This window comes from Gouania willdenowi, chromosome 3 (genome assembly GCF_900634775.1).
Source record: "Gouania willdenowi chromosome 3, fGouWil2.1, whole genome shotgun sequence".
Taxonomy (NCBI): domain Eukaryota; kingdom Metazoa; phylum Chordata; class Actinopteri; order Blenniiformes; family Gobiesocidae; genus Gouania; species Gouania willdenowi.
Genome location: NC_041046.1, coordinates 17,256,219 through 17,283,666, shown reverse-complemented (window position 1 = coordinate 17,283,666; position 27,448 = coordinate 17,256,219). Strand labels below are relative to the sequence as shown.

Genomic DNA, 27,448 nt, shown 5'->3' with positions numbered 1-27,448 from the left:
TCCATGGATGCTCTGGAGGAGGATCTTCATCCTTCTCAGGTTTAATCACTGTCCAAACAACATCACTATTAGACGTGACCAGCCTCTCTCTGATTGGCTCCAGCATTGGCGAGCGTGACGTATTAAAGGTAGAATTGAGACAACTCATATGAGGATAAACAAAAACCTTATTATATCAGAACTAAAGCGATGAATAAACCTGGAGAGTATTTCTTCAGTGTTCTTAAAAAAGTCGTCCATGACTTTTACCATTTCATCAAACTCTTCTCATCTTGAATCTCACTGTCCAAGCCAAGCCGGCTGACAGTGACAGCTTAAGTGTATAAAAGTCACAAGATTCATCACATATTTAATGATCAGTTATGATCTGAGAGTTGTGCCGCGAGAAACTGAATTTGAATAGTTGGTACTGAATTTGAAAGTACGCAGGCAATTCAATTTCACTACACAGAGACACACTTCTGTGTGAGGTTGAGCAATCAATCACTGATTCATGGAACTCCTGTTTATGTCTACAAAAACTCTGGTATGGCCCGTTGAGTGTGACCATTAATATATATACATTTTTTTTATTGAATATTTTCAAAAATACAAACTCTCAATGAGGGGGTACATTAAAGAAAAAAAAATAATATTGTAAATCAACAAATAAGGTGAATCAGGGCTCCCATATGTGTTTGGCATACACAAATATATATTTGAATATAAGAATATAGATCAGAGCATAGGCGCAGGAGGAGGGTCAGGGTTTTAAGCAACAAATGGTAAGTCTGCAAACAATAAATAAGTGTCTTTGAGAGCTTTGACTGAGGGGGAAAAAGACATATATGCACATAAAAATATCTACATACAAATACAGTATATCTATACACACACAGGTGAACATAAACACACACTTCAAATTAAAACAACAAATTAACAAAGTCTAAACATAACTTCCATGTAAATTTACTAGCCTGAAGTTTTTTCAGGACTATATAGATATATATGTAATAAATAAATACATATTTATCATAGATATATATGGTCACACCCTCAACCGGCCGTCAGTGATTCATTGCTCAACAAAAATTGTCTGTGTAGTAAAATTAAATTGCGTGCAGTGAATCCAAATTTGAGAAGCAGAAATATATTGAATTTTTAGAATGAACTAAGATGATTATTTTTTTTCTAACAGGAAAAAAAATCAATTTGAAGTTACTAATTCAGTTTCAAAACAGCAAATTCAATTTCAAGTTGTTACTTTCAAATTCAATACCAACTATTCCAATTCAGTTTCTACTGGCACAAATCTCAGCCCATCATCAGAGATGTGAGGGCGCATCCGCTGCAGCTTTTACTCTGAATAAACTGCCAATAGAAACCAATGCCGACACCAACAGGATGTGACGTCATCTGTTGCTGAGCAGTGAGAAGAGGAAAAGAGATTTAAAGGACGTACACGTTTCAGAAGTTTCTGTGGTTTGAACATTTTAAAAGAAGTAAAGCGTTAAAGTTGGTGTTATTTAGTCAATTTATCATCTTGAACAACTGAATCTTGGAACTCAGCACTATTTAAATGAACGGAGGGAGCAGCGCAGTGGTGCTGCGTAACGCTGCTGGATGTCACGTCCAAAACCGCAGCTACTCGGTGCAGGTAAGCAGTGCACGGGTTACCAACAGAATGCCAGTTTAAACCAGTGGAAAGTTCGAAACGCTAGGTAGCGCTAACGAGTCCTGAAATTTGCATCAAAAAACTAAAAGTTTTTCACTAAACTATACTCTCCTGCCAAATTTCATGATATTACACCCACGCGAAGGGCCTCAAAAATTGATGCGTACCATTGACCGTCTTAACCTCCGGTGCGTCGTTGTCATTCCACTGCCACTGACCCACCGCAGCTGCACAGGACGATGAAAATCACTGGTTGCAGCATGCACTTTCATCTCTCAGCTCTTGCACCTCCCTGTACTTAGCGTGTGTACGGCACATCAAGTAATGGAAGGGGTATTTCCCCAAAGTGCGCTTCAAGGCTTGCTTCATTTGGGGGAGGAGTTCAAATGATGACGAGCGAAGGCCCACCCCCCGGCTGTACCATTAGGAAGCGTTTCAAAGTTTGTTGGGTGGTTTGACAGCATCATAAACCCTCAGGCACTGATCATAATGTAAATGTTTGATATATGAGCTGTCGTTAGCTCAGTCTGGATATTGTTTATATATTTGGGTTATTAAGAGTCTGGATAGTGTTTTTATATATTAGATATAGTTTATGATTAAAGGGAGAAAGACAGAGTGAGAGAATATTTCTAAAATAATTAGTTTAATATTTATCATTGTACGTCTCATTCAAAATCGTTATTTCTGAATAAAATCTCCCCATCACTGTCCAAGTTACACATGCAAATTCAGTGACTTCCAGCTGTCAGGGAACAGGGCTGAAGCTCTGGAAGGGCAGGGATCAAATCCAATGGGAGCCACTTTTGGGAAAATGTTTACACTGAGGAAAAAAATAAACAAATTATTGTATTTACACTTCATTATTATGGAGAGAAATATATTACATTTACATTACATTTTTAGTAATTCATATTCATTCCCAAGAGCCATAACAATTGGTTCTAACAAATCACACACTGGCCACGTTTACATGGAGGCTTTAATTCCCTTTTAATTCAGATTAAAAGTTAAATCCTCTTTAAACTGACCTTTTAAACACTTAATTCCGAATGCAAATGTAATTCCGAATTAAACTTAAATCTGAATTAGATGGCTGGTTTGTTTCCATTTTCAATTCTATGCTTTAAACATCATAAAAGTACTATTTGGGTTTCATACACATGCCCAAAGAGTTTTTTTTCATTGAGTGTTATGTATGTATTTTCTACAGTCTATGTATGTAACAGCAAAGACTCAGCCCCCACGCTCTGTCTCATGTTTATAAAGCAGCACAAGCCTGCACGGCCCACAGGGATGTGGCCCCGGCCCCCGTGATGAGAGAGGACGGCATCAACCGCCCAAGCAGGGCCACCCTTCCAGCCACACACACACACACACACACAGTATTTATAATAAAAAATATACTAAATGAGTAAAAGAAAACAAAAAATAAACAATATTAATACATAAAGTACACAAAATGACAACAAAAATACATAAAAATATACAAAAAGGCTCCAAAAACACACAAAATTACTGCAAAAAACATGCATTACAGAAAAATACACCAAACAACAACAACCATAGGAATATGATTAAAAATACACAAAACTAAATATTTATACAAAAATAGACAAAATAACAATAAAAATGCACAAAACTACACCAAAAAAGATACAAAAATACACAAAATGATTCCAGAATCACATAACAATGGCAACAAAAAACAATAATTATACAAAAAATGCACAAACAGACAACTGAAAGATACAAAAATACACACAATGACTCCAAAAACATTCTTACAGAAAATTACATCAAACAAAAAAAATATAAAAATGATTATAAAAAAACAACAAACACATTTATCATGCACATGTCCCATAAAATAAAATCAGGGAAATTGCACACACTATTTTACTTTGCACCCGCAAATAAACCCCTTTATAGTACATACATATACTACAGAGTACAGAGTATGTACACCTCTTTGTACATCCAACCTTTAAACACATACTCATTAGGCCATAATTGACAACTGTACTTATGCTCCCACATGAATGCATACTTCCGACGGGCACTGTACTCGTCATGTTAAAGACAATAGAAAGCTGATCAGCACAGTGCTGGTTGCTAGATTGCTTCTTGGAGTCCATTGTAATGTTAAATTCTTCATTATAGGCATCTAAAAAGTGAATAAGTGAGAAATATATACAGTATTATAAAAATTAAATGTTACAGGACATTCAATGTGTTGCTGTGGTTGAAAAGTTCAACAACAAAGTAATGTTCAATAGATTAACTAAGAAAGGGGAATAGTAAAAATTTTAGCTAGTTGAGTTCAATTTGTGGACATTTTACAAGTTTAGGGTTAGTCCAAGCAGTTTAGCTCCTCCCACATGAATTACATAACCACAGGGGGTTTGTGTGTTTTGCTTTACTGCTGGCTTTACTCAAAACAGATGGAATAAACTCAGATCTCTGGCTTTGAGAGGAAACAGCAGGGTAAGAAAACTGCATACCTGTGTGTTTTTCTGTGGTGGAGGTGTTGGAGTATAGAGGCTGACTGCTGAGGACAGGGGCCCTACTTTCACTTTAACTCTCTGTGGGCAGTCACTGAGGAAGTCTTTGATTCAGAAACAGATGTAGTGGAAGAAGCTGAGAGCGTCTAGTTTGCTCACCAGTCTGTGAGGGATGATGGTATTGAATGGCGAGGTGATGACAATGAAATGAAGCCTGGCACAACTCTCCTTGTGCTTCTGATGAGTCACTGTGTGTGAAGGGCAATGGCTATGCCATCCTGTGAATCAGCTTCCAATAGTCTGGGTTTTACATCATGCAAATTTTGTAGATTTATACAAGACTGGGTATTAGCGGTATATGTTTCAATCTTAAACTTCATGATATGTTGTTTTCTGGTAGTTGGGCAGTATGTGTTTTATCAAAAAAAGGAATTTGCACTACAGGTTGGTAAAGATATATCTGTGCTCATCATTACACAATTGCAGCATTTCTATTTTTCTAATCATTAATTCAAAGGTTTCCCTCTCACTTACTTGAAAATATATTAAAAAAATGCTCCAGGGCGTGGACCAAAACAAGGACAGTAACAAACTTGCATAAGACTGAGAGATGAAGACAAAGTAGACCAAAAAAACTTTTAGAGGTTTTATTGCACATTAATGGACTACTACATGTTGTGTAAGTTTATATAATATATTAGTATATCATGTTAGTTTGATTTCATTCCTTCCTTTTCAGATGAAGCTGGTGTATTGCAGCACTGCCCTTTTACTCGTCATTCTCACACACAAAGTTTGTCTGGGTGGAAACATCCCATAGAAGGCAGCCACTGGATAGACATGGACATCCTGCTCCAAGCTTTGTACTCCAGAGGACACAATTTAACCATTTTGCGTTCTGACAAAAGTTGGTACGTCAAAGGAAACTCCTCCTATTACCAAAGTAAAACAGTTTCAGTGGAAAAGAACAGTGTCAATGAAAGTTTTATCTCAAAATTTGTGTCTGAGTGTGGCATTGCAATTTTTCCAAAAGCCTGCAACTTCGCTGCAAAAAAACATAGAAATATGCAGCCGCTTATCGTTATTTTTGGCATTTTAGCGCTTGGAGTTGCTACGGAAGTAGCGTAGGATGTACTATGGGCTTTGCCCATTGACATATATACGTGGATGCCGCATCGACTGCAGCCGCCCACTAGAGCAGTGCGTCTACGTATCTTATTTTTATGCTTTGCTTTTCAACCAGTGCCGGGAAAAAGCATTCAATGGAGTCATGTGCGATAGAAATACTTCGCATTTGCCAACAAAAACATTGGCTAAGGACTGTGCAAAACAGTACCCAACGTTGCTTCATAAGAGTGAAGGTAAACTTTTTTGTTCAAAATGCAATGTTATCATCGAGCACAAGCGGAAGACGTCTATGGACAAGCATTTTGTTCCTGCAAAGCAGGTCAAGAGAATGCAAGCCAGTGCACAAACCCATGTGGGAGAACAAATATGAAGCACACAATATCATTACATACAGTGCTTGTTAATGCTTTGTATTTGTATGTATTTGCTTTTTGTTATGCCTAAAGAAATATGTCTTCATGACAGGTTCATGTTGTGCACTTTAAGATTCCTTAAGTTCATTATTGTTTACTGACTTGCACTTCTGATCATTTTTATTGAAAACTGTTGCACCTTTGGCATTCAGGGCATGCTCAGTGTATAAAAAAGTATTTGCACGTTTAGCAATTATTTGAATTGACTGGGAAGTGTCTCTCCATTGGATCACAAACACACAGTTTTTCACCTTGTAAAGGATCAGTGAGTCAAGCAGAACATACTCAATTTAACATCTGTGCTCTGCACCAACAGAGAGCTGATGGCCGGTTGACAAAGGGGATGCATTTTGCTAATAAGGGGGACACCATCCTCCTTCAAATCGCCGACTGGTTACGTCACCACTGCACCAGTGCTGGGTAGATTGTTTAAACGTATCATTGTAATGTTAAATTATTCTTTAAAGGCATTTTTGCTATCTAATAAGTGCTTAAACAACATAAATTAGGAAATATTACAATCTTAATTGTAAAAAATTAAACGTTACAGGACATTCAATGTGTGCCAGTAGCCTACTTACTGAAGAAGAAATTTCCATCAATGCATTTTATTAACTTTCTAATAATTATTAGAGGCCTATTAAGCTAAATAAGCTGTAATTTGAGTTAAATTTGCAAGCATTGTACCAGCTTCTATTATAACTCGAACCAGAGGAAAACAGTTTCTAGGCTGTTAGAACTCAAATCCTGATGAAGCCTAGAAATGCGGCTGTCCTAGGCTATGTTCAGACTGCAAGTCTTAATGAATGACAGGCATGCACATTTTTGCATTTGTCTCAAAGTATTTGTGCAGTGGGAGCTGGAGAATGAATGAACAGGTACAAAGGACGATGAGGATAAAGGAAAAGCCACATTTTTAGTTTTGGCTTTTTGAGGTGTGGTGATATGCTTTCAAACACATTTATAGTATGAACCTTCAAGATTTGCCTGTATAGAAGTGTCATCGCTGCTATCATCCATTTTTACAAGGCTCCCGCTTGGCAGAATGATGACGTGTCACTATAAAGTGACGTCAACGTATCAAACCCGCCTTGCTCAAATCAATTTGATTTGACCAATTTGTCCAGATTTGAGTGCTCACACTGCTTCTAAAAAATTTGACCTGGTCACTTGACCCCCAAAAATATCAGATTTGGGCCACTTTAGCCTGCAGTGTGGACGTAGCCTTAATGTGTCACGGGCGTGTGTGGGTGCAGACCCAAATGTAGGGACGGAGGCGGAGCTCAGGTGCATCAAACCAGTATTTATTGTTCTCATAGGCATGGTCAGTCCAGGGAGGCAGAGGTAATCAGAAAACAACAAAAGGCAAAACCAAGAACCATAGTCACAGCAAAAGTAATGTCCCAGCACTGAACTGCAGCAAAGCCTCCACCTTTATACTCAGCAGCTGGTTCAATCAGCAGGAGCAAGCTGCTGGAAGGGAGTCCAAGATCTCCTGCCTGCCCTCCAAAATAAAGCCCCATCGTGACATGATGTTTGTTTCTGATTAAATTTATTCTGCTTTTTTAAATGCAACAATAGCAAGAAAAGCTGATTACTCTTCTTGTTTTCTCCAGTTGGGACTACAACATGAAGAGCACAGCAATCAGGCTTTCTACTAAGAGCCGTTCTTAGGGTTAGTAAGTACAAGCAGTTTAGCTCCTCCCACATGGATTAGGTAACCAAAAGCAGTTTGAGTGATTTACTTTCCTGTTGGCTTTACTAAAAACAGATGGGAAGAACTCAGAGCTCTGACTTCGAGAGGAAACAACAGCAGAGTAAGAAAAAGCTTCTTTTTCAAAGAACTGCAAACCTGTGTGTTTTTCTGCGTTGTATGAGGGAGGAGGGATAGAGAGTGGAGTTTCTATTGTGCTTTCTTACTAAAATTTACAATAATGTCTTTTGTTTGTGACATGTTAAAAAACAGAGGTTGTTTTTGATTCACCACAGATAGCTTCTCCACCTCTTCCATGTGAGCAGATTAATCTCCCCTGAGATGAGCCCTAACACTGATGTGTCATCTGCAAATTTCATGGTGGAGTTGTTGGGGTATAGAGTATAAAGTAGGGGGCTCAGCACACATCCTGATGAAGCCTGTGTTGAGGCTTACTGCTGAGGAAAGGGGGTCCTACGTTCACTTTAACTCTCTGTGGGCAGTCACTGAGGAGGTCTTTGACCGTATACAGAGTGGAGGAAGTCGGAAGTGGTTTACTGATTGTTGTGCAGTATGTTTCTTGATCTATTATAAAGTGTTTCCTGTTCTTTTTCACATAAAAGTTTTGATTTTAATGAGTTAAAAAGGTTAGAAAGTATTTAATGTCAGCTTTTATAAGGTTTGTCACACTAACACACAAAGTATATGTATGTCATATATATATATATATATATATATATATATATATATATATATATATATATATATATATATATATATATATATATATATATATTAGGGATGTAACGATTAATCGTAAGGCAGTTAAAAATCGATTCATAGGTATCACGGTTCACATCGATACTGTGAAAATTTTATCGCAGTACTTTTTTCAACAGCAGAGGGCGCTATATATATATATCCTTCTCTTGTTCAGAAGTGTTGGCGGCGGGCGGAATCTGCTACTACTTTCTTTCTGGCCACCTTCTACTCTTAAACATGTTCATAAATGATTCCTTACCACTTTAACACCGAAAGAATATCTGTAATATTACGTGAATATCTGTAAGAGTCACGTTTTTCTATTAGCTCTGTCTGCTAGCACATAGCATCTCTTCTTCACTGCAAGAATTTCTGCATGCCAACCGACCACTGGGTTACCAGCACCCTCTGCTGGTTCAAACAAATATCTGACATAAATACAGTGAAATTCTTTTTTAAAGTCCAATTGTTAAGGCACAAAATACATTTTCAGTTGCACTTTAAAAAAAAAAAAAGAAATATTATGCAGTTTTGCATTGTTTACTATAGAACCAGAATTTAAATTAATAGGCTTCTTCTTCATTTGTATTATTCCTTTATTTTTTTCATTCAAGATTTATTTTTAGTTAAATTGCATTGTTTTGAATAGTTTATCAAGGGATTCTTTTGACAATGAAAAATAAAAGGAAAATAGTACAGTATTTTCCCAAAAAAAAAAAAGGAATATTTTTCAGTCATTTGTGTACAGTCCCATTTTGTACAATAAATTCGGAGAGAATCGTATTGTGAACCCAGTATCGTCAATCAAATCGTATTGGGAGTTGAGTGAATTGTTACAATCCCTAATATATATATATATATATATGACTACTGTTAACTGTCTCCTTCCAATACCATTATTATAACACACACACACACACACACAGTATTATAATGTATGAGATTTGTAATTTTCTGTAATAGTTTCTTGAAAACAAAAAGAGGAAATAAAAAAATAACTATTAATTAATCAGCAGTGCACAAAGTGTAATTGATGTGCAGTTGTCCATGTTGTATAATAAAACAAGCCAGTTAAAAAAAATAAAAAATAAAAAATATATTTTTTCTTTAAATTTCCCTCTCGTCACTAGGAGTGCTGCAGCACCCTAGCACTCCCACTTCCTGCGGCCCTAGATTGATTTCATTCCTTCCTTTTCAGATGAAGCTGGTGTATTGCTGCACTGCCCTCCTACTCTTCATTCTCACACACAGAGTTTGTCTGGGGGGAAACATCTTGGTCCTTCCCATAGAAGGCAGCCACTGGATAAACATGGACATCCTGCTCCAAGCTTTACACTCCAGAGGACACAATTTAACCATTTTGCGTTCTGACAAAAGTTGGTACGTCAAAGAAAACTCCTCCTATTACCAAAGTAAAACATTTTCAGTGGAAAAGAGCAGTGTCAATGAAAGTTTTATGACAAAACTTTTATTTGAGATGGTAGATTATGAACGAGGAGCTCTCCCGATCATGAACTTCTTACACTTGACTGTTGGCATGTTTGGTACTTTTCTTGAAATTCAAAACTCTTTTGGTGAGTTCACCACTGCAATACTGGATGATGAAAACTTAAAAAACAGTCACTTTGATGTCCTACTTTCTGACCCGTGTTGGGGAGGTGGAGCCATTCTGGCCAAACATCTGAACCTGCCTTTGGTCTATAATGTTCGTTGGTTAATAGCTGGAGAGGCTCATCTTTCCATTGCACCCTCACCACTTTCCTATATTCCCATCACTGGATCTGGCCACACTGATAAAATGACCTTTATTCAGAGAGTATACAACATGATTTTGCATCTAATCACAGAGATCCAAAAAAATCTGGTAATTAAAGTCGTCTATCAGAAACTTTGTGAGAAATATCTTGGTCCTGATTGTGACTATAATCAGTTAATGATTGATGCAGATATTTATCTGATGAGATCAGATTTTGTCTTTGAGTATCCACGCCCCACAATGCCTAATGTTGTTTACATGGGAGGGTTCCAGTGTAAACCTGCCAAAGCTCTGCCTCAACACTTGGAGGACTTTGTTCAGGGTTCTGGAGATCATGGGTTCATCATCATGTCTCTGGGAACATTTGTTAGTGAGTTTCCTTCTGACCTCACTGAAATGATTGCTGCAGCTTTTGCTAAGTTACCTTTAAAAGTGATCTGGAAGTACAAAGGTGAGAGACCGACCACTCTGGGTAACAACACTTTACTGGTGGACTGGATGCCACAGAATGACCTTTTAGGGCATCCTAAGGTCAAACTGTTTGTGGCTCATGGAGGAACAAATGGACTCCAAGAAGCAATTTATCATGGAGTCCCAGTTGTTGGCCTTCCTTTGTTTTTTGATCAGTACGACAACTTGCTACGTCTGAAAGACAGAGGAGCTGCTAAGATTCTGTCTTTAGCTACAGTGGACAAAGATGACAACTTCTTGAAGGCCGTTGAAGAAGTCCTGACTGAGTCCTCGTACAGGGAGAACATGCAGAGACTGTCCAGGCTGCACAGGGATCAGCCAATAGCACCACTGGATAACGCCCTCTTCTGGATAGAGTTTGTCATGAGACACAAAGGAGCAGCTCATCTGAAGGCAGAGTCCTACAGGATGCCCTGGTACTCCTACCACTCTGTGGATGTAGTGCTGTTCCTGACTGGAGCTGTGCTGCTGCTGCTGGTCACTGCTGTTGTCTTCATACGATGTTTGTGCTCCACACTGTGTAAACGGAAAGTAAAACGTGACTAACAACTTGATCAATGACTTGTTTGCAACTACTGTGCACTGTAACTATACCTTTTTAACCACGTGATATGATAATAAATGTCATTGAATGCTCACGTTTCTGACAATTAGGATAAAAATTTCACTTTTAATTAACCACAACACATAGCACATCAAAGCTTGTCAAATCAATGGATTTGGGACTTTAGGCGTAGACTAGTGGATTTTCTTTCAAAGTATCAGCTGGCAACAATCAAAGCATGAAGGGTTGCCGCTTTGAAAGAGGACACCAATCTATTGCCCAGCTTGCATGACCTTCAAAGAACTATTTAAACACACTTGTTTGAGGGTTGTAAATTTTTTTACAACAAAGGTTCATAAAAGCAACCTTTTGCACTCAACACAAACAAATGAACATCAAGGTGAAAAGCTTTGGTCAGGAGCATACTTCAAACACATGAACAAAGGTTAAGCAAACACTAACACTGTGTTAGTGTTTGCTAACACAGTGTTAGCAAACACTGTGTTTTAGTGTGTTTTACATTCACACTAAAACAAGTCAGAAAGCTGCAGCTGTACTCCAGACTGCATTGGAAAAAATATCAGAATGGATGGTGCATTCATGCTAATGCAAGACATAATCCTCACCCTGCACCTGAAATTATTGGTAAAAAATGCAGAAATTCAAGAGGTAGATTCCTTCAGATATTTAGGTGTCGTGTTGGATAGCACACTGTCTTTTAAAAAGCATATATCAAAACTGATTAAAACCGTAAAATTTAATTTATCTCAGTTTAGATATATTTGCCATCAGATGAGCAGCCAAGTTGTACATGCAGGCACTGATATTTCCACATTTTACAGACCGCATTACAACTTTGTCTCTTGCAACTAATACTGCATCACAGCCGCTCCAAAGCCTTAACAAACAGGCATATTAGATAAATTTTTTTTTAAAAAAACCTCTCTCATATCACCATTGTAATATAGTTAAGAAATTCAAGTTGTTGACTTTTGAAAATGTTGTTCTCTTCTCTATTCTCAGTTTAGCAAATACAATTCAGCATAATCTGGCACCAAAGCTTCTGACAATGTTTGTGAAATCATGTGATGAAGCAGGAGTCAGAAGAACTCGAGCCTCCTCTAGAGGAGACTGTTACTGTGAAGTGAACTTTAGATCCTCCACATTTGGACTGAACTGCTTCTCAGGCAAAGCTGCAGGGATGTAGAACTCTTTGCCATTAACTGTTAAGAGAGCGTAACACTCTGCAACAGTTGAAATTCAACCTTTAGAAATGGTTGAAAGACCGTGAGACTTGTAATCACTAAAGATATGAATATTTGTCATTGATGGTAAATGTATGTAAATAATTAAATGCGTCTCTGTAATGAATTTGGACTGTTGTTGGGGTGATCTTTTCTTTTCTCATTGTTGCTTTTGGGATGTTTTATCTGTATTTTTTTGTATATTATGGACTTCATCAGTTCACTGTGTAAACCTGCTGCCACTGCCTCTACCCAGGGACTACAGATGAATATTAGCTTGTAGCTTTGTTGTCCCTGTTAAATAAATAAATAAATAAACTCATCACGCTGTTTGTGGAAGAATGTGGCAATAATAATGTAACTAACACATAACAATATTATAAGGAAATGAGGTCAATGCCTACATATTTACAGTGTTAAATAGAAAAGGAGAAGGATGTGAAATGTTTCAATCCTGAAAAACCCTCTGGCCCCTATTTCAATGACCTAGAGCGCAGCTTTGTGTTGTGTTTGGATCACAGTGCCGGATTACTTGGAGTAGTGTTTTTCTCCCCACACTGATGTAGGTGTGTCCCTAAAAACCAGGCATGGTCCAACAACAATGGTGAAAGGGATTAGAAAACAGACTTGGCTCTGCAGGGAAGACAGTGTTTTAGATTTAGATTGTTTTTTTTTACTGATGGCCACTTTAAATTTGGTTCAGCCTTTGCAATAATACATTTCAACTGTCCCGGTTTTGAGTTTTAAAAATCTGGTGACTTTATGCTAGGCTACTGTCTATGTTTCCTTACATACCAAGTCTTTCATGATGTGGTAACATGGTTTGTTGAATAGACTAGTAGTATGTGGTATTACTGTGAAGTGTAATGTCACCATCAGCACCTATAGAGGATGTTGTATTTACAATAATTATCTTTATTCTTCTCAATGATAGAAGAATTCCTACACTTCTTACACTTAAAAAATCTAATTTAATGTGGAAGTTTTCCAAGTAATAAGATTACAGTATTCAGATTGAGTAATGCAAGGGATTATGATACAAATAAATTTATGGGCATGTAATCTGTAACTGATTACATTTTGAAAGTGACCTTCCCAACACTGATTATAAGTGACCTTTGTCGTTTTACAAATCCCTCTGTTTTGTGAAATATGTTTCACAAAACTAACCCTAACCAGGGGCATAACAACTAAGTACAAACTTAAATTTAAGTGAGCTATATTCATGCTTTTCCAGATTTTTTGTAAACTTTGTAAATCAAATTTAATTTTATGCATTTAAAAAAAAAAAAAGAACAGCAATTAGTAAAAAAAAAATGGAAAGTGGAAATCGAAGATTGCAAAACAGTTAGCATGAAATAATCAGACCAACTGATGAAGCTGATTAATTTAGTTTGAAATAGTCTTTGTACATAGCAGTTCATAAGTTGGGTCAGACCAGTGGGCGCGCACTGGAGCTGTTACCACTCAACGTTCTTGAAGCCAAAATTCAATTTTGCAATTTTGGAGCCGGAGTCTGCGCAGTAGGGTCCGGCGGGAGGAGCCCTGGTAACACGGCCCGCCCATTTAGCGTACTGACGCGCCCATTTAGCGTACTGCCCTGATGACTTAGCCCAGCTACGCCAAGAACTTAAGTATCTTTCACTCTGGAAATTCAACCAATGGCTTGTTCAGATCATAGAGGTTAGTACAAAACCACAATCTATTTCAACTCAAATATCTAAACGAATGAAGACAATCACGCGTCTTGGCTTCCTATCATGATGGAACTGCTATTCACAAAGGGGTCTATTCTCCCGTCTGGACTATCCCAATTGTAATAAAAAATATTTAACTTAAGACAAACACTACATGACATGAGAGTTATTTTTTATTGTGTATATTAAAACTTCCACGCGTTTGCAACTCAATGCTGATTGGTCAATGGCATTGACAATATTACCCATTTTCTTCCTCTCAACATGCCAAAAACATAAACAAGGGTTTTTTTTTTATTATTATTATTATCCAAAACAATTTTATATTAACATAAAATGTTGCTTTTTTTATTGATTGTAACTTTAAATTTGGTTCAGCCATTGCAACAATACATTTCATCCAAAAGGAAGAAAAAACAAATGTAATTTATGTGACCTTTTTTCATTACAAATAAAATAGCTTCTTTTAAAAATCTGTCGTCTTCTTTGATTAAATTACTGTCACTGTTTTGAGTTTAAAAAATCTGATCACCCTACCTTTATCACAGAGGGAGTTGCACCCATATAAGGGAAGTAGCATCCCCAGGAATAGGATGGATGCCTTCTCAATGAAGTTATTTTGATACACTAGTTCATTTACTCCCAGTGTGCACATTCAGCTAATAATTAGCTATTTGTTTTAGGTCATTTACAAATGACAGTGAAAAACTGTTATAGAATCGTATTGATTATTAATTTGTGCGCGTGTGTGTGTGTGTGTCTAAAACGATTTTGTTAACTGTTTAAGTTTGCTTTACTGATTGACGTTCCAACATGTTAACCATGTCTTGGTGTGTCGAGTGCCTTTTTTTGTGTGTGAGGATTTAAAGCACTAAAACAAATCAGTGACTGCTGGCAAATGAAACAGATTCATGGCAACAATGTCCTTACTTTCCCTCACTCCATGTGTTGAAATCATTTTTTCAGACCCTCAAACTGTGCAAACCCAAAGGAGTCTCCTGACCTACCTTTGTACCTATTTGATTACGGTGTTAGTGGAGTTGTAGTTCAACCCCTTCCCATATCTGCCACACTACCACAGGACAACCTGCTCTCAGGTTTACTTTGCACGAGGTAACACTTCCTACTACGGTGAGTTGAAACGCTTTGACATAAAAAAGTAGATGCTGAGGCTCACATTGAGGAGTTTGTCTGGAGAGTTAATGTCTTCTAAACATATCTGATGGTTCTGTAGAAACGGTTTAATAAGTAGATTCAGATTTAATCTGCTGCAGTGAAGTCTGACGCAGTCTCTTTCTTTGATGTTTTCATCTTATTAAAAAGGTAAATGTAATATTCTCATAGAATATGATTGTGGTTGCCAGGTAACACTACGTGGATACCTGCCCATGCCGAGAGTTGTTTTTTTTTAAATTATTATTATTATTATTATTATTATTATTATTATTATTATTATTATTATTATTATTATTATTATTATTATTATTATGTTAGAGTCAGCATAATGTGGTTGGACACACAATGTCATATACCTTCAATGTGCACTGCCAACATGAGTCTGACTGAGTTCTACGCTGTGAGCTGCACGCTGTAAATAAAAGTGTAGAATTTCAGAAAAAAAGACAGTAATGAAAGCATACAAGGAATCAGATTGATATATGACTGTCTTACAATTACATAACTGTAATTCTGTAATGATGCAAAACAAGGTAGTCCTACTCTTGATGATTTCCTATCTAACTAGTCTTTATTCTTTTCTTTCAGATGAAGCTGGTGTATTGCTGCACTGCTCTCCTGTTCTTCATGCTCACACTCACAGTTTGTCTGGGTGGAAACATCTTGGTTTTTCCTGCAGAAGGCAGCCACTGGATAAACATGGACATCCTGCTCCAAGCTTTACACTCCAGAGGACACAATTTAACCGTTTTGCGTACTGACAAAAGTTGGTACGTCAAAGAAAACTCCTCGTATTACCAGAGCTTAACTGTTCCGGTAGAGAAGAGTTTGGATAAGAAGTTTATCACAAAAATCGTTGCTGATGTCATAGATTTTGAACGGGGAGCCCTTCCATTTGCACATATTTTCTTTATGACTGTCAGCAATACACAAATCTTTATTGAGGCTCACAATGCTGTGGGAGAGTTCACCACTGCATTACTGGATGATGAAGTGATAAAAAAATTAAAGAACAGTCACTTTGATGTCCTACTTTCTGACCCGTGTTGGGGAGGTGGAGCCATTCTGGCCAAATATCTGAACCTGCCTTTGGTCTATAATGTTCGTTGGTTAATAGCTGAAGAGGCTCATCTTTCCGTTGCACCCTCACCACTTTCCTATATTCCCATCACTGGATCTGGCCACACTGATAAAATGACCTTTATTCAGAGAGTGAAAAATGTGATTATTCATGTAATAACCCAGGCTCAAATTGCCATAGTAATCAGTCAAGTCTATCAGAAACTTTGTGAGAAATATCTTGGTCCTGATTGTGACTATAATCAGTTAATGATTGATGCAGATATTTATCTGATGAGATCAGATTTTGTCTTTGAGTATCCACGCCCCACAATGCCTAATGTTGTTTACATGGGAGGGTTCCAGTGTAAACCTGCCAAAGCTCTGCCTCAACATTTGGAGGACTTTGTTCAGGGTTCTGGAGATCATGGGTTCATCATCATGTCTCTGGGAACATTTGTTAGTGAGTTTCCTTCTGACCTCACTGAAATGATTGCTGCAGCTTTTGCTAAGTTACCTTTAAAAGTGATCTGGAAGTACAAAGGTGAGAGACCGACCACTCTGGGTAACAACACTTTACTGGTGGACTGGATGCCACAGAATGACCTTTTAGGGCATCCTAAGGTCAAACTGTTTGTGGCTCATGGAGGAACAAATGGAGTCCAAGAAGCAATCTATCATGGAGTCCCAGTTGTTGGCCTTCCTGTGTTTTTTGATCAGTACGACAACTTGCTGCGTCTGAAAGACAGAGGAGCTGCTAAGATTCTGTCTTTAGCTACAGTGGACAAAGATGACAACTTCTTGAAGGCCATTGAAGAAGTCCTGACTGAGCCCTCGTACAGGGAGAACATGCAGAGACTGTCCAGGCTGCACAGGGATCAGCCAATAGCACCACTAGATAACGCCCTCTTCTGGATAGAGTTTGTCATGAGACACAAAGGAGCAGCTCATCTGAAGGCAGAGTCCTACAGGATGCCCTGGTACTCCTACCACTCTGTGGATGTAGTGCTGTTCCTGACTGGAGCTGTGCTGCTGCTGCTGGTCACTGCTGTTGTCTTCATACGATGTTTGTGCTCCACACTGTGTAAACGGAAAGTAAAACGTGACTAACAACTTGATCAATGACTTGTTTGCAACTACTGTGCACTGTAACTATACCTTTTTAACCACGTGATATGATAATAAATATCATTGAATGTCGATGGTTCTAATTAATAGCAATCTGCTCTCCAGGAGGAGATTGGGTGACTCCTTTCTATATCCCAGCATGTATGAGCTTCAACAAACTTACACACATGCTTATGAGAAAGGGTTCATAGAAGCAACCTTTCACACACTACACAAACAAATGAACATCAAGCTGAAAAACAACCTGAGTCAAACAGGGAGCATTCAAACACTTAAAGGTTAAGCAAACACTATATCATGATGCTGTGTTGGACGAACATTGCAATAATAAAGATAATATGTAACAATCTTGAAAGGAAATTACAGTAAGGACTTAGATAGTTGGGATTGAAACATGGCCAATTACCTGAGTCCATGTTCATTATTCAGAGAGCAAAGCAAGAACTCCAGCAACATGATTTCTAATAGCTGATTTAAAAGCAAAGACATATATCACATGCATTCTTGCATACACGAACTGTGGATAAGGCACGGAGGAGTCACTGTAACCATGGCTAATAAATCAGAACAAGTAGGAAAGCTGTGTCAGCCAAATAATCTCATTTTGTAAATAAGTAGAAAAAGGTAGTATTTAGTGGCTCCTGAATAGACTTATTTGTATAGTTTTTATCATTTCCGGCTATCTCCCCCCTTGTATTTTCAGTTCATGTTCAAATCAAGATCATGTCATCATCATTATTATGATTAGCATTACTTTTCCTCTCTCTCTCTCTCTCTCTCTCTCTCTCTCTCTCTCTCTCTCTCTCTCTCTCTCTGAGACGTTTTGGGCATCAGCCCTTCATCAGACAATTTAAAGAGGCTCTGACACACCTGTAATACACATGTGACTTAATAGGTGTCACCTGACCATAGATGGTCATATGACCCAATGGACAACAGATATATATATATATATATAGATATATATAGCTAGATATAGATAGATAGTAAAGGAACTGTGTACTGACTCCTCAAAAAAATGTGAGCCAACACAACCACTACTTGAATACATATTTACAAATACACAATATTTACACATACAGTATTTACAAACATTTACAAGTACCCCAGGGTAGGTTCTTTGCAATTATGGCTCACAAATTTATTTCAACAAACACTGACGCTCATTACGTTTGAGTCGTAACGTCATTATGACCAGTTATCTGAACCTGCTCGTCTTGCACAAGTAACTAAGCGTAGATTATTTTTCATATACATTTAGATGTTAAAAGTGAACTTTGTATTTTTTACTTGTGAGAGGGTTTAATTCATCATTTTACTTAATAGGAAATTACAATTTGTTTTCACATTTTCAGAGACCTAAATTAGATTTATTTATTTTTTTTTGTTAATTACCCAACCAGTCAATAAAGGGTTGGTTTAAGATCTTATCACCATGGTTTTTAGAGCATAGCATTGCAACAGCCCATAATGTTGGAACCAGAATGGGTTTCAATAAGTAGAAAAGTGGAGATAGTGGGAAAATAAATGTCTTTAAATAACAAAAACTCAGACCATGAGCACCTGAACTTCAACCCGAAGAAATACTTTAGCAATGATCATTCTAATATTTTAGAAAATGTATTCACTGATATGTTTTGAATGCACACTATATTTTCCAGACTTTAAGTTGTGCCATTATATACAGCTACATCTAAAAAAATTAGGTTATGCAGATGATCTACAGTATATTTTTGTCACTCATTTCAGAAATTTAAACTTATATAGATTTAGAATCATGTCACATTTAGTGAAATATTTCAAGCTTATATTTCTTGAAATGTTGATGATTATGGCTTACAGATAATGATTGATGTGCTTGTAGAATCCCAGCGAACACTGTGGTTCTTTGACACCTTCAGTGATAATGTTGACCAATGAAAGAGTTTCCACTTAGTATTCTACAGCACATGCTGATGAAAGACAATCATTCGATAACAAAAAAACAAGAATCGTTACAAGCACATATGATTGTTACTGGTTACAACCGCGCTGTTGTTTGAGAATGTTTTGTTAAAAAATGTCTTGGAAAATGGTCAAAAAACAAAAACAAAAAAAAAAAAGCTTGATGATAATAGTAATTTACCAGTACACCAAAAATGCAAATGGCATTTGGAAAGAGTAAATAATATACTTCAACACTTGACCTGTAACTTAGCTGCAGTTACAAGGCATTTATTGTGGTAATAAAGGCCTATACCAGGTGGAGTAAACCTGTCAGCCAAACACCATAAGCTATTCAAACTCCCCTTTGTACCGTGTTATCAACATGAACAATGTGAACATGACTTTGCAGTTTGAATTGTCTATTCATGAATGAACCTCGACAGCACTACCGGCAAGAAAATAACTTTGACTCACACAAAGGTAACCTTTTTAAAATTTGTATTTATAGAAAACCTTGATAGCTGATATTTTGCAACATTTGCTGTTGAACGGTCCACAAAAAAAAAAAAAAAAAAAAAAATCAAAAATGTTTCAATGAGGATAAGACTGTACTAAAACATTTGCATGGGTTTTAATATAACTACATCCTTTGTTCACAGCTCTAAAGGAAACATGTGGTGGTTCTGGATGTTTACGAGTCTCTGCTGGCTCTATCCAGGAGTGGCTGATGGTGGGAATGTCCTTGTATTCCCAGTAGATGGAAGCCATTGGATAAACATGAAAGTATTGATTGAGGAGCTACACTCACATGGTCACCAGGTTTCTGTGGTGAGATCATCAGATAGCTGGTACATCAAGGAAACATCTCCCTTCTACACAACAATAACTCTTGATATGGCTTCTGGATTTGATGAAGACTTTCTGACTGCATTTGTGACTGAGTTGCTGAATATCCAGAGAGGAGAGCGTTCTATCTGGAAGAGGATCAAACTAGAGATGGAACAGATTCAGGCAGGGTTTGAAATGAATGAGAAAAGTGTTGAAATGATTGAGATGATTATGGAAAATAAAGAGTTGATACAGTCTTTTCAGGATGCACAATACGACCTTGTACTTACGGACCCTGTTATGCCTATAGGAGCCATTATTGCCCACTACCTCAAGGTTCCACTTGTCTTTAACGTGAGATGGACCAGTCATGGTGAAGGCCATTTTGCAATTGCCCCTTCACCTCTCTCTTATTGTCCAGTAGTAGGGTCAGAGCTCACTGATAAAATGAGCTTTTCTGAAAGGGTCCTTAATGTATTTTTATTTAGCTTCATCCAGTTTCAGCTTTCATACTTTATTGAGCCAAGTTTTGATGGCCTAGTTAAAAAGTACCTTGGCCCAGAGATGAACTACTTGTCCATGTTTCAAGCTGCAGATCTGTGGCTCATGAGAGTGGACTTTGTATTTGAATTTCCTCGGCCCACCATGCCTAATGTTATCTATATGGGAGGATTTCAGTGTAAACCTGCCAAACCTCTGCCTGAACACCTAGAGGAGTTCATGCAAAGCTCTGGAGAGCATGGAGTCATCATCATGTCTTTGGGCACTTTAATTGGGGAGCTACCCCATGAGTTATCTGTTGAGATTGCTTCTGCTTTTGCTAAACTCCCCCAGAAGGTCATCTGGAGGTATAAAGGTGAGAGGCCAGCTACTCTGGGAAACAACACGTTACTAGTGGAATGGATGCCTCAGAATGACCTGCTGGGACATCCTAAAACAAGAGCATTTGTGGCTCATGGAGGAACAAACGGAGTTCAAGAAGCAATGTATCATGGGGTTCCTATTGTAGGACTTCCCCTGATCTTTGATCAACGTGATAACCTGCTTAGAATTGAAGTAAGAGGGGCAGGAAAGATCATGGATGTATTCACTATAAATGAAGGCATCTTCTATGAGGGCGTTCAGGCAGTTCTGACTGAGCCCTCGTACAGGGAGAACATGCAAAGACTGTCCAGGCTGCACAGGGATAAGCCAATAGCACCACTAGATAACGCCCTCTTCTGGATAGAGTTTGTCATGAGACACAAAGGAGCAGCTCATCTGAGAACTCAGTCCTACAGGATGCCCTGGTACTCCTACCACTCTGTAGATGTCATGCTCTTTTTAGCTGCTGTTGTGCTGACTGTTATGGTCACCATATTCATCTCATTAAAGTGTCTCTGTTCTGTTTGTTTGAAAAAGAAAACTAAGAATGATTAATTCGTTATTAAAAAAGTCCATAAGAATGCAATAAAATGTCATTATGTTGGTCTGTTTGTTTGGCAATTTGAGAGTAATAAGATCAATAAAAAAATCTGTTCATAAATATTGCCTCTTTTTTTTTCAAAAATAAATTAATGAAGTCCATCTTTTTGCCCTTTCTTCAAATGTGGTTGCTGTTTTTTCATGCAGCACTTGTTAGTTATCTAATCTAATAATGTTTTTTTCTGCACTGATTATACCACCCAAAGAAGAACGACCAAGACAAAAGGTACGTGAACTAATCTACACAAGGGATTTCAAACTAAATTGTTAAATAACTACAAGATAGTACATAATTACATAGGTTAGTGTTTCTGAATTAGGGCTGCAACAAACAACTATTTTAATAGTTGACTAGTCATCGATTATTGAAATGATTAATCGACTAATAGAATGACAAATCATACAATTATTTGCTCTATGTTGCTACAATCTTTTAAATTCGGCTTGGGGCAAATTACGACAAAAAAACAAAAAACAAAACAACAATAAACAAACAAATAAATAAAACAATTCCCAACATAAAGTGGTTCCTTACAAACACAAAATAAATTGAATAAATTATTAGGAGAATGTGCTTCAGTATTAGCATTTACACATTAAAAAAAAAGCTACAATAGCTGCTGACTCAAAGAGCTTATGGGCTGATATTTTATTTAACATGTTTGTGCATGTGGGTCACTCCATTAGTGGTATTGAATTATTTTTTTTTTCTTCTCATTTATAATGAAATAATTTTCTTAAAAAAAATAAAAAAGCCCATGGAATGCAGAAATAACTACAATAGCATTTTTTTTACTGTTTAATATAAACCACTGCTGCTGAATCTGGTTTATTTTATATCTGATGAGTTACATAAAGTTGTGGTTGATAAATATCTCTGATTTCCTATAATTAAACCAGATTAAATTTGATGATTCAATCATTAATCTACTGAGAGCAGTACTAATGCGATATTCTGGTGTAATAATCACAATAGTTACATTACTGTCTAATGGGGCCGGCCTTTGTCTGTGAACACGTGAAGTATAATTAAAAATATTGCGTTTCACAAGTCGGGACGGATGAATAGTGATTATAGTTTTATGCCAAAATGTATTTGACATGTGACATGTTACCTTTTATCCTTTCATAAAAGAGTTCAATCTGACCGTAAGTACATGCAGTATATGGCCCTTTGTGGTACTTTTTAGTGGTCTCTTCCTTTCATGAAGTAGTTAGCGTTAGCACTTAGCCCATTCTTATATGTCGGTGGATTAGCTGAGCATGCTTTAGTAAAGTACCGTCACCGTGTTTGTGGGAACTTTGGGTGAATCTGACGGAAGAACTTAGACTGGTTCACTTAGTTAGATGAGTGTCTGATATTAACTAAGTATGGCTGCGTGATGTGTCGCTGCTCGTCACAGCTTCAGGTAGTGAGCGGCGTCGACAGCGCTGAGCTTCTGGTGACAGCGACATATTCTTACCAGTGGGAATGTTTTTGACGTTATATCTCCCACTAATCACGTCCATAACATGCATACAGCTCTGAGCAAAGATATATAGAAAGTGAGATCAGCCACTCCTCATGAAAAACAATGTTCAGCTCCATCCACAGCTTGAACAAGACGGTGGTGACGTAACCGACAATTGTCGACAAATACATTTGTCGGTGACTAATTCTGTTATTGACTTTTGTCGACAATGTCGACTAATCGTTGCACCCTTATTCTGAATGTGTTCAGAACAGCAGAGAAGGATTTTCTGGCCCTGACGTGTTAGTTAGAACCATTTTATAATTTTTTTTACACAATGTCATTAGGACCCTATTCTATGGAAAATAAAAAATAAAACTTGGTGTAAAACTGCAGACTAGAAGAGAGGGAAGCAAGAATGTTCCGATAATAGCTGAGGAAATTGAAAATTCATTAGCCCCTCACCTTAGAGTCATGACAAATGACCATTCCTGACTGCAAATGCTATTAAAAGATCATATTTAATACTAGAAGTTTAGTCAAGTTATTTTCTCTAGAAATCTTTGTAGAGCAGCAAAGACAAATGCTAATATACTAAATAAATGCTAAATATAGGCCCAAGATTTCAACATTGCTGACCACTCCCCTTTTATGTGTCAAACTCCATAAATGGTAATTGTCTAAATCCTGGTTTAGGAGCTAGACATGTTTCATTAAAAATACAAAATTTTATAACAGGATGGAGATAAAAATCAAAAAAAACTTTGTGAAAACACTACTGAACTTGGGTGTACAGTTTTAGTCAGCATCGATATGAAAAATGATTACATACTGTAGGGACTTTAAAGGAAATGCATATTTTTAAAAGCACCCAACAAAATAGTGAAAGCTTTTTATTTATAATGCATAATTTTGATAAAGGTTTAATACATGCATTTAATCTAATTAAAAGTTTAAACTATTGTCCAGCACAAACATAGGTGATAGTTATTTTTTGTCTGATTTTTTAAAATAATAATTAAAAAAAAATATTTCCGTATTAGAATACAATATCTGAATGGGGCTGCAAATTGGTATAGCTAGTACAGTACATTTACTTGTTGTGGAATTGTTGCTGACCACTCATTGAAATCATTAACTGCTCTCACCGCTCTTTGTACTGAACTTTCCCCTTGTTATGAAGAGAATGAGTGTGCAAAGGCAAAAGCTTAGAGAACTCATATAAAACCCAGCACAGACATTATTGAGTGGAGTAACATACAGTATAGTGTGTATCACAAAACTGAAGCTACAAACTATTAAATGTGTTAACAAAGACATGTATCAGGAGGAGTAAACCTCCCACCTGATTATTTGTAAGAACTTTAGACCACTCCCCTACGTACTGGGATCTCTGAGTGTGAACATACCTTTACACGAAGACATTTCTGTTCATGTAAGAACCTGGAGGAACACACACTGCTAGTTGAGTGCTACGGGCGGTCACAAAACTTTGACTGCAGCAGAGGTAACGTTTTTAAGTGTCTTACAAAAATGCCTGATAGATGATGTGTGCTTAGATTAAAATATCTTTGTTTCATTTGTTGTTAGCAAGATTTAAAAAAAAGTTTAGAAAAAAACAACCTTTTAATGTCATATTGGAAAGTGAAAAATAAATGTGATAAAGATGACAATCATGTTTTTGGACTATTGCCAAAAACATAATACTGTACTAAAACACTTGCATGGGTTTATGCTCTGTGCTTTGTTCACAGCTCTAAAGGAAACATGTGGTGGTCCTGGATGTTTATTAGTCTCTGCTGGCTCTATCCAGGAGTGGCTCATGGTGGGAAGGTCCTCGTATTTCCAATGGAAGGAAGCCATTGGATAAACATGAAAGTATTGATTGAGGAGCTACACTCACATGGTCACCAGGTTTCTGTGGTGAGATCGTCAGATAGCTGGTACATCAAGGAAACATCTCCCTTCTACACAACAATAACTCTTGATATGGCTTCTGGATTTGATGAAGACTTTCTGACTGCATTTGTGACTGAGTTGCTGAATATCCAGAGAGGAGAGCGTTCTATCTGGAAGAGGATCAAAATAGAGATGGAACAGATTCAAGCAGGGTTTGAAATAAATCAGAAAACTGCTGAAATGATTGAGATGATTATGGAAAATAAAGAGTTGATACAGTCTTTTCAGGATGCACAATACGACCTTGTACTTACGGACCCTGTTATGCCTATAGGAGCCATTATTGCCCACTACCTCAAGGTTCCACTTATCTTTAACGTGAGATGGACCAGTCATGGTGAAGGCCATTTTGCAATTGCCCCTTCACCTCTCTCTTATTGTCCAATGGTAGGGTCAGAGCTCACTGATAAAATGAGCTTTTCTCAAAGAGTCTTTAACATGGTTTTCTTTGGCTTTATGGAATTTCAGATTGCATACTTGATCGTTCCAAGTTTTGATGGCCTAGTTAAAAAGTACCTTGGCCCAGAGATGAACTACTTGTCCATGTTTCAAGCTGCAGATCTGTGGCTCATGAGAGTGGACTTTGTATTTGAATTTCCTCGGCCCACCATGCCTAACGTTATCTATATGGGAGGATTTCAGTGTAAACCTGCCAAACCTCTGCCTCAACACCTAGAGGAGTTCATGCAAAGCTCTGGAGAGCATGGAGTCATCATCATGTCTTTGGGCACTTTCATTGCAGAACTTCCCCATGAGTTATCTGTTGAGATTGCTTCTGCTTTTGCTAAACTCCCCCAGAAGGTCATCTGGAGGTATAAAGGTGAGAGGCCAGCTACTCTGGGAAACAACACGTTACTAGTGGAATGGATGCCTCAGAATGACCTGCTGGGACATCCTAAAACAAGAGCATTTGTGGCTCATGGAGGAACAAACGGAGTTCAAGAAGCAATGTATCATGGGGTTCCTATTGTAGGACTTCCCCTGATCTTTGATCAACGTGATAACCTGCTTAGAATTGAAGTAAGAGGGGCAGGAAAGATCATGGATGTATTCACTATAAATGAAGGCATCTTCTTTGAGGGCGTTCAGGCAGTTCTGACTGAGCCCTCGTACAGGGACAACATGCAGAGACTGTCCAGGCTGCACAGGGATAAGCCAATAGCACCACTAGATAACGCCCTCTTCTGGATAGAGTTTGTCATGAGACACAAAGGAGCAGCTCATCTGAGAACTGAGTCCTACAGGATGCCCTGGTACTCCTACCACTCTGTAGATGTCATGCTCTTTTTAGCTGCTGTTGTGCTGACTGTTATGGTCACCATATTCATCTCATTAAAGTGTCTCTGTTCTGTTTGTTTGAAAAAGAAAATTAAGAATGAATAAATGAATACTGGATGAAAATGTCAAAAAAAAAGTATAATATTGTCTTGTATTCCTTACAGTTTGAATGTAAGGAAATCAATTAAATATCTGCTTGAATAAATAAACAAAGTGATTTTTTTTTGTTTTTTACCTCAGAGGTATAGGTAAAACATTCAAAACATTAAACCTATAGTAAAACTCTAACCCATATCTTGGAAATAATGCTTTCCATAAACATAATAGTAATTACATGTATAATTTATATTTTTTAAAAAGATAAACAACATTCATGATGGCAGTTTTTCTTTTTTAAAGAAGGACATTTGTATGTATAAAATCATCATGAATAGAAAATATTAACCTTAAACTCAGACCATTTCAGGATGTATTTCTTTAGAAGCTCTACAGTTCCTGCCATTCGGACATTAAATTGGAATTAAATCCGGTTAATTATTTTATTAACCTTTTGTACTTTATTTTGTGCTCAGTGGTCAAATACAAAGAAATTTGATCTAAAAAAAGGCCAAACATTAGGGTGGAGCATTTTCAACCTCATTATGTAATAGTTTTCAATAACAGTCCCTGTATGATCTTCACTTCAAAATTATTTGATTTTGAGACCAATTGTCATGTGATTTAGAGTAGTGGTTGCCAACCCGGGGTACTTAAACACATATCAGTAGGTACTCACGAACATTTCTCAATTTAATTTACAACTTTATCTGAACTTTGTTTTACATCCACACAGACATTTTCCTCATCCATTGATAATAAATTGTGCCACAACCTTTTGAAATACATCAAAAAGTGAAGTTCAAAACCTAAAATGGCCAAAACATCAGAAATAGAAGAAAAAAGGCTTAAATCCAAGGTTAATGTTGGACCAGATGCAGGAAAGAGTTCAGTCAAGCTAGCTGACACAAATAACCAATGCATAACATGAACTAAGGGGTACTCGCGATATGACACAAAGGTTAACAGTTATATGGGACAAAAAAGTTTGGTTAACACTGATTTAGAGGAATTTTATTGGATCATTTGAGAGACATTGCAGGAATTTAGTTTTTTGGCCAAAATGTGATTTAAAATGACTGCAGTCTTGTGATATAGGTACGGGAAAACTGTGATCACCTGCAAATATTGTGGAGTTTACATTTTTCATGATTTATGTCATTTATACTGTCTCCTGTGGTGAAATCTGGATGTTTTGAAGGACTGGATTTTGCCCC

At 37.3% G+C, this 27,448-nt stretch overlaps 1 protein-coding gene and 2 pseudogenes across 4 annotated transcripts; all 3 read left to right on the top strand.

The window, feature by feature from the left end:
* The first annotated feature begins 7,335 nt into the window (after positions 1-7,335).
* Positions 7,336-17,301, top strand: LOC114454305 (UDP-glucuronosyltransferase 2A2-like). 4 transcript variants are annotated; one of them, XM_028434692.1, is made up of 3 exons: positions 7,336-7,516; positions 9,353-10,061; positions 16,346-17,301. In XM_028434692.1, exons 2-3 carry the CDS (start codon positions 9,353-9,355, stop codon positions 17,209-17,211), a joined length of 1,575 nt encoding a protein of 524 aa, XP_028290493.1. In that variant the 5' UTR covers positions 7,336-7,516; the 3' UTR covers positions 17,212-17,301. The 4 variants fall into 4 exon arrangements, with proteins under 4 accessions (XP_028290493.1, XP_028290478.1, XP_028290468.1 ...); XM_028434677.1 differs by lacking the exon at positions 9,353-10,061 and having other exon boundaries at positions 7,353-7,516; positions 15,631-17,301; XM_028434667.1 differs by lacking the exons at positions 7,336-7,516; positions 9,353-10,061 and adding an exon at positions 14,717-14,997 and having other exon boundaries at positions 15,631-17,301.
* A 2,171-nt stretch (positions 17,302-19,472) lies between these two features.
* LOC114454768 (UDP-glucuronosyltransferase 2A1 pseudogene) lies at positions 19,473-21,402 on the top strand (annotated as a pseudogene).
* A 2,718-nt stretch (positions 21,403-24,120) lies between these two features.
* On the top strand, positions 24,121-26,352 carry LOC114454479 (UDP-glucuronosyltransferase 2A1 pseudogene; annotated as a pseudogene).
* Positions 26,353-27,448: the final 1,096 nt, after the last annotated feature.

Bases quoted from the DNA above. Each gene is read 5' to 3' on its own strand.
- LOC114454305 (XM_028434677.1), top strand. From the start codon at position 15,631: ATGAAGCTGGTGTATTGCTGCACTGCTCTCCTGTTCTTCATGCTCACA.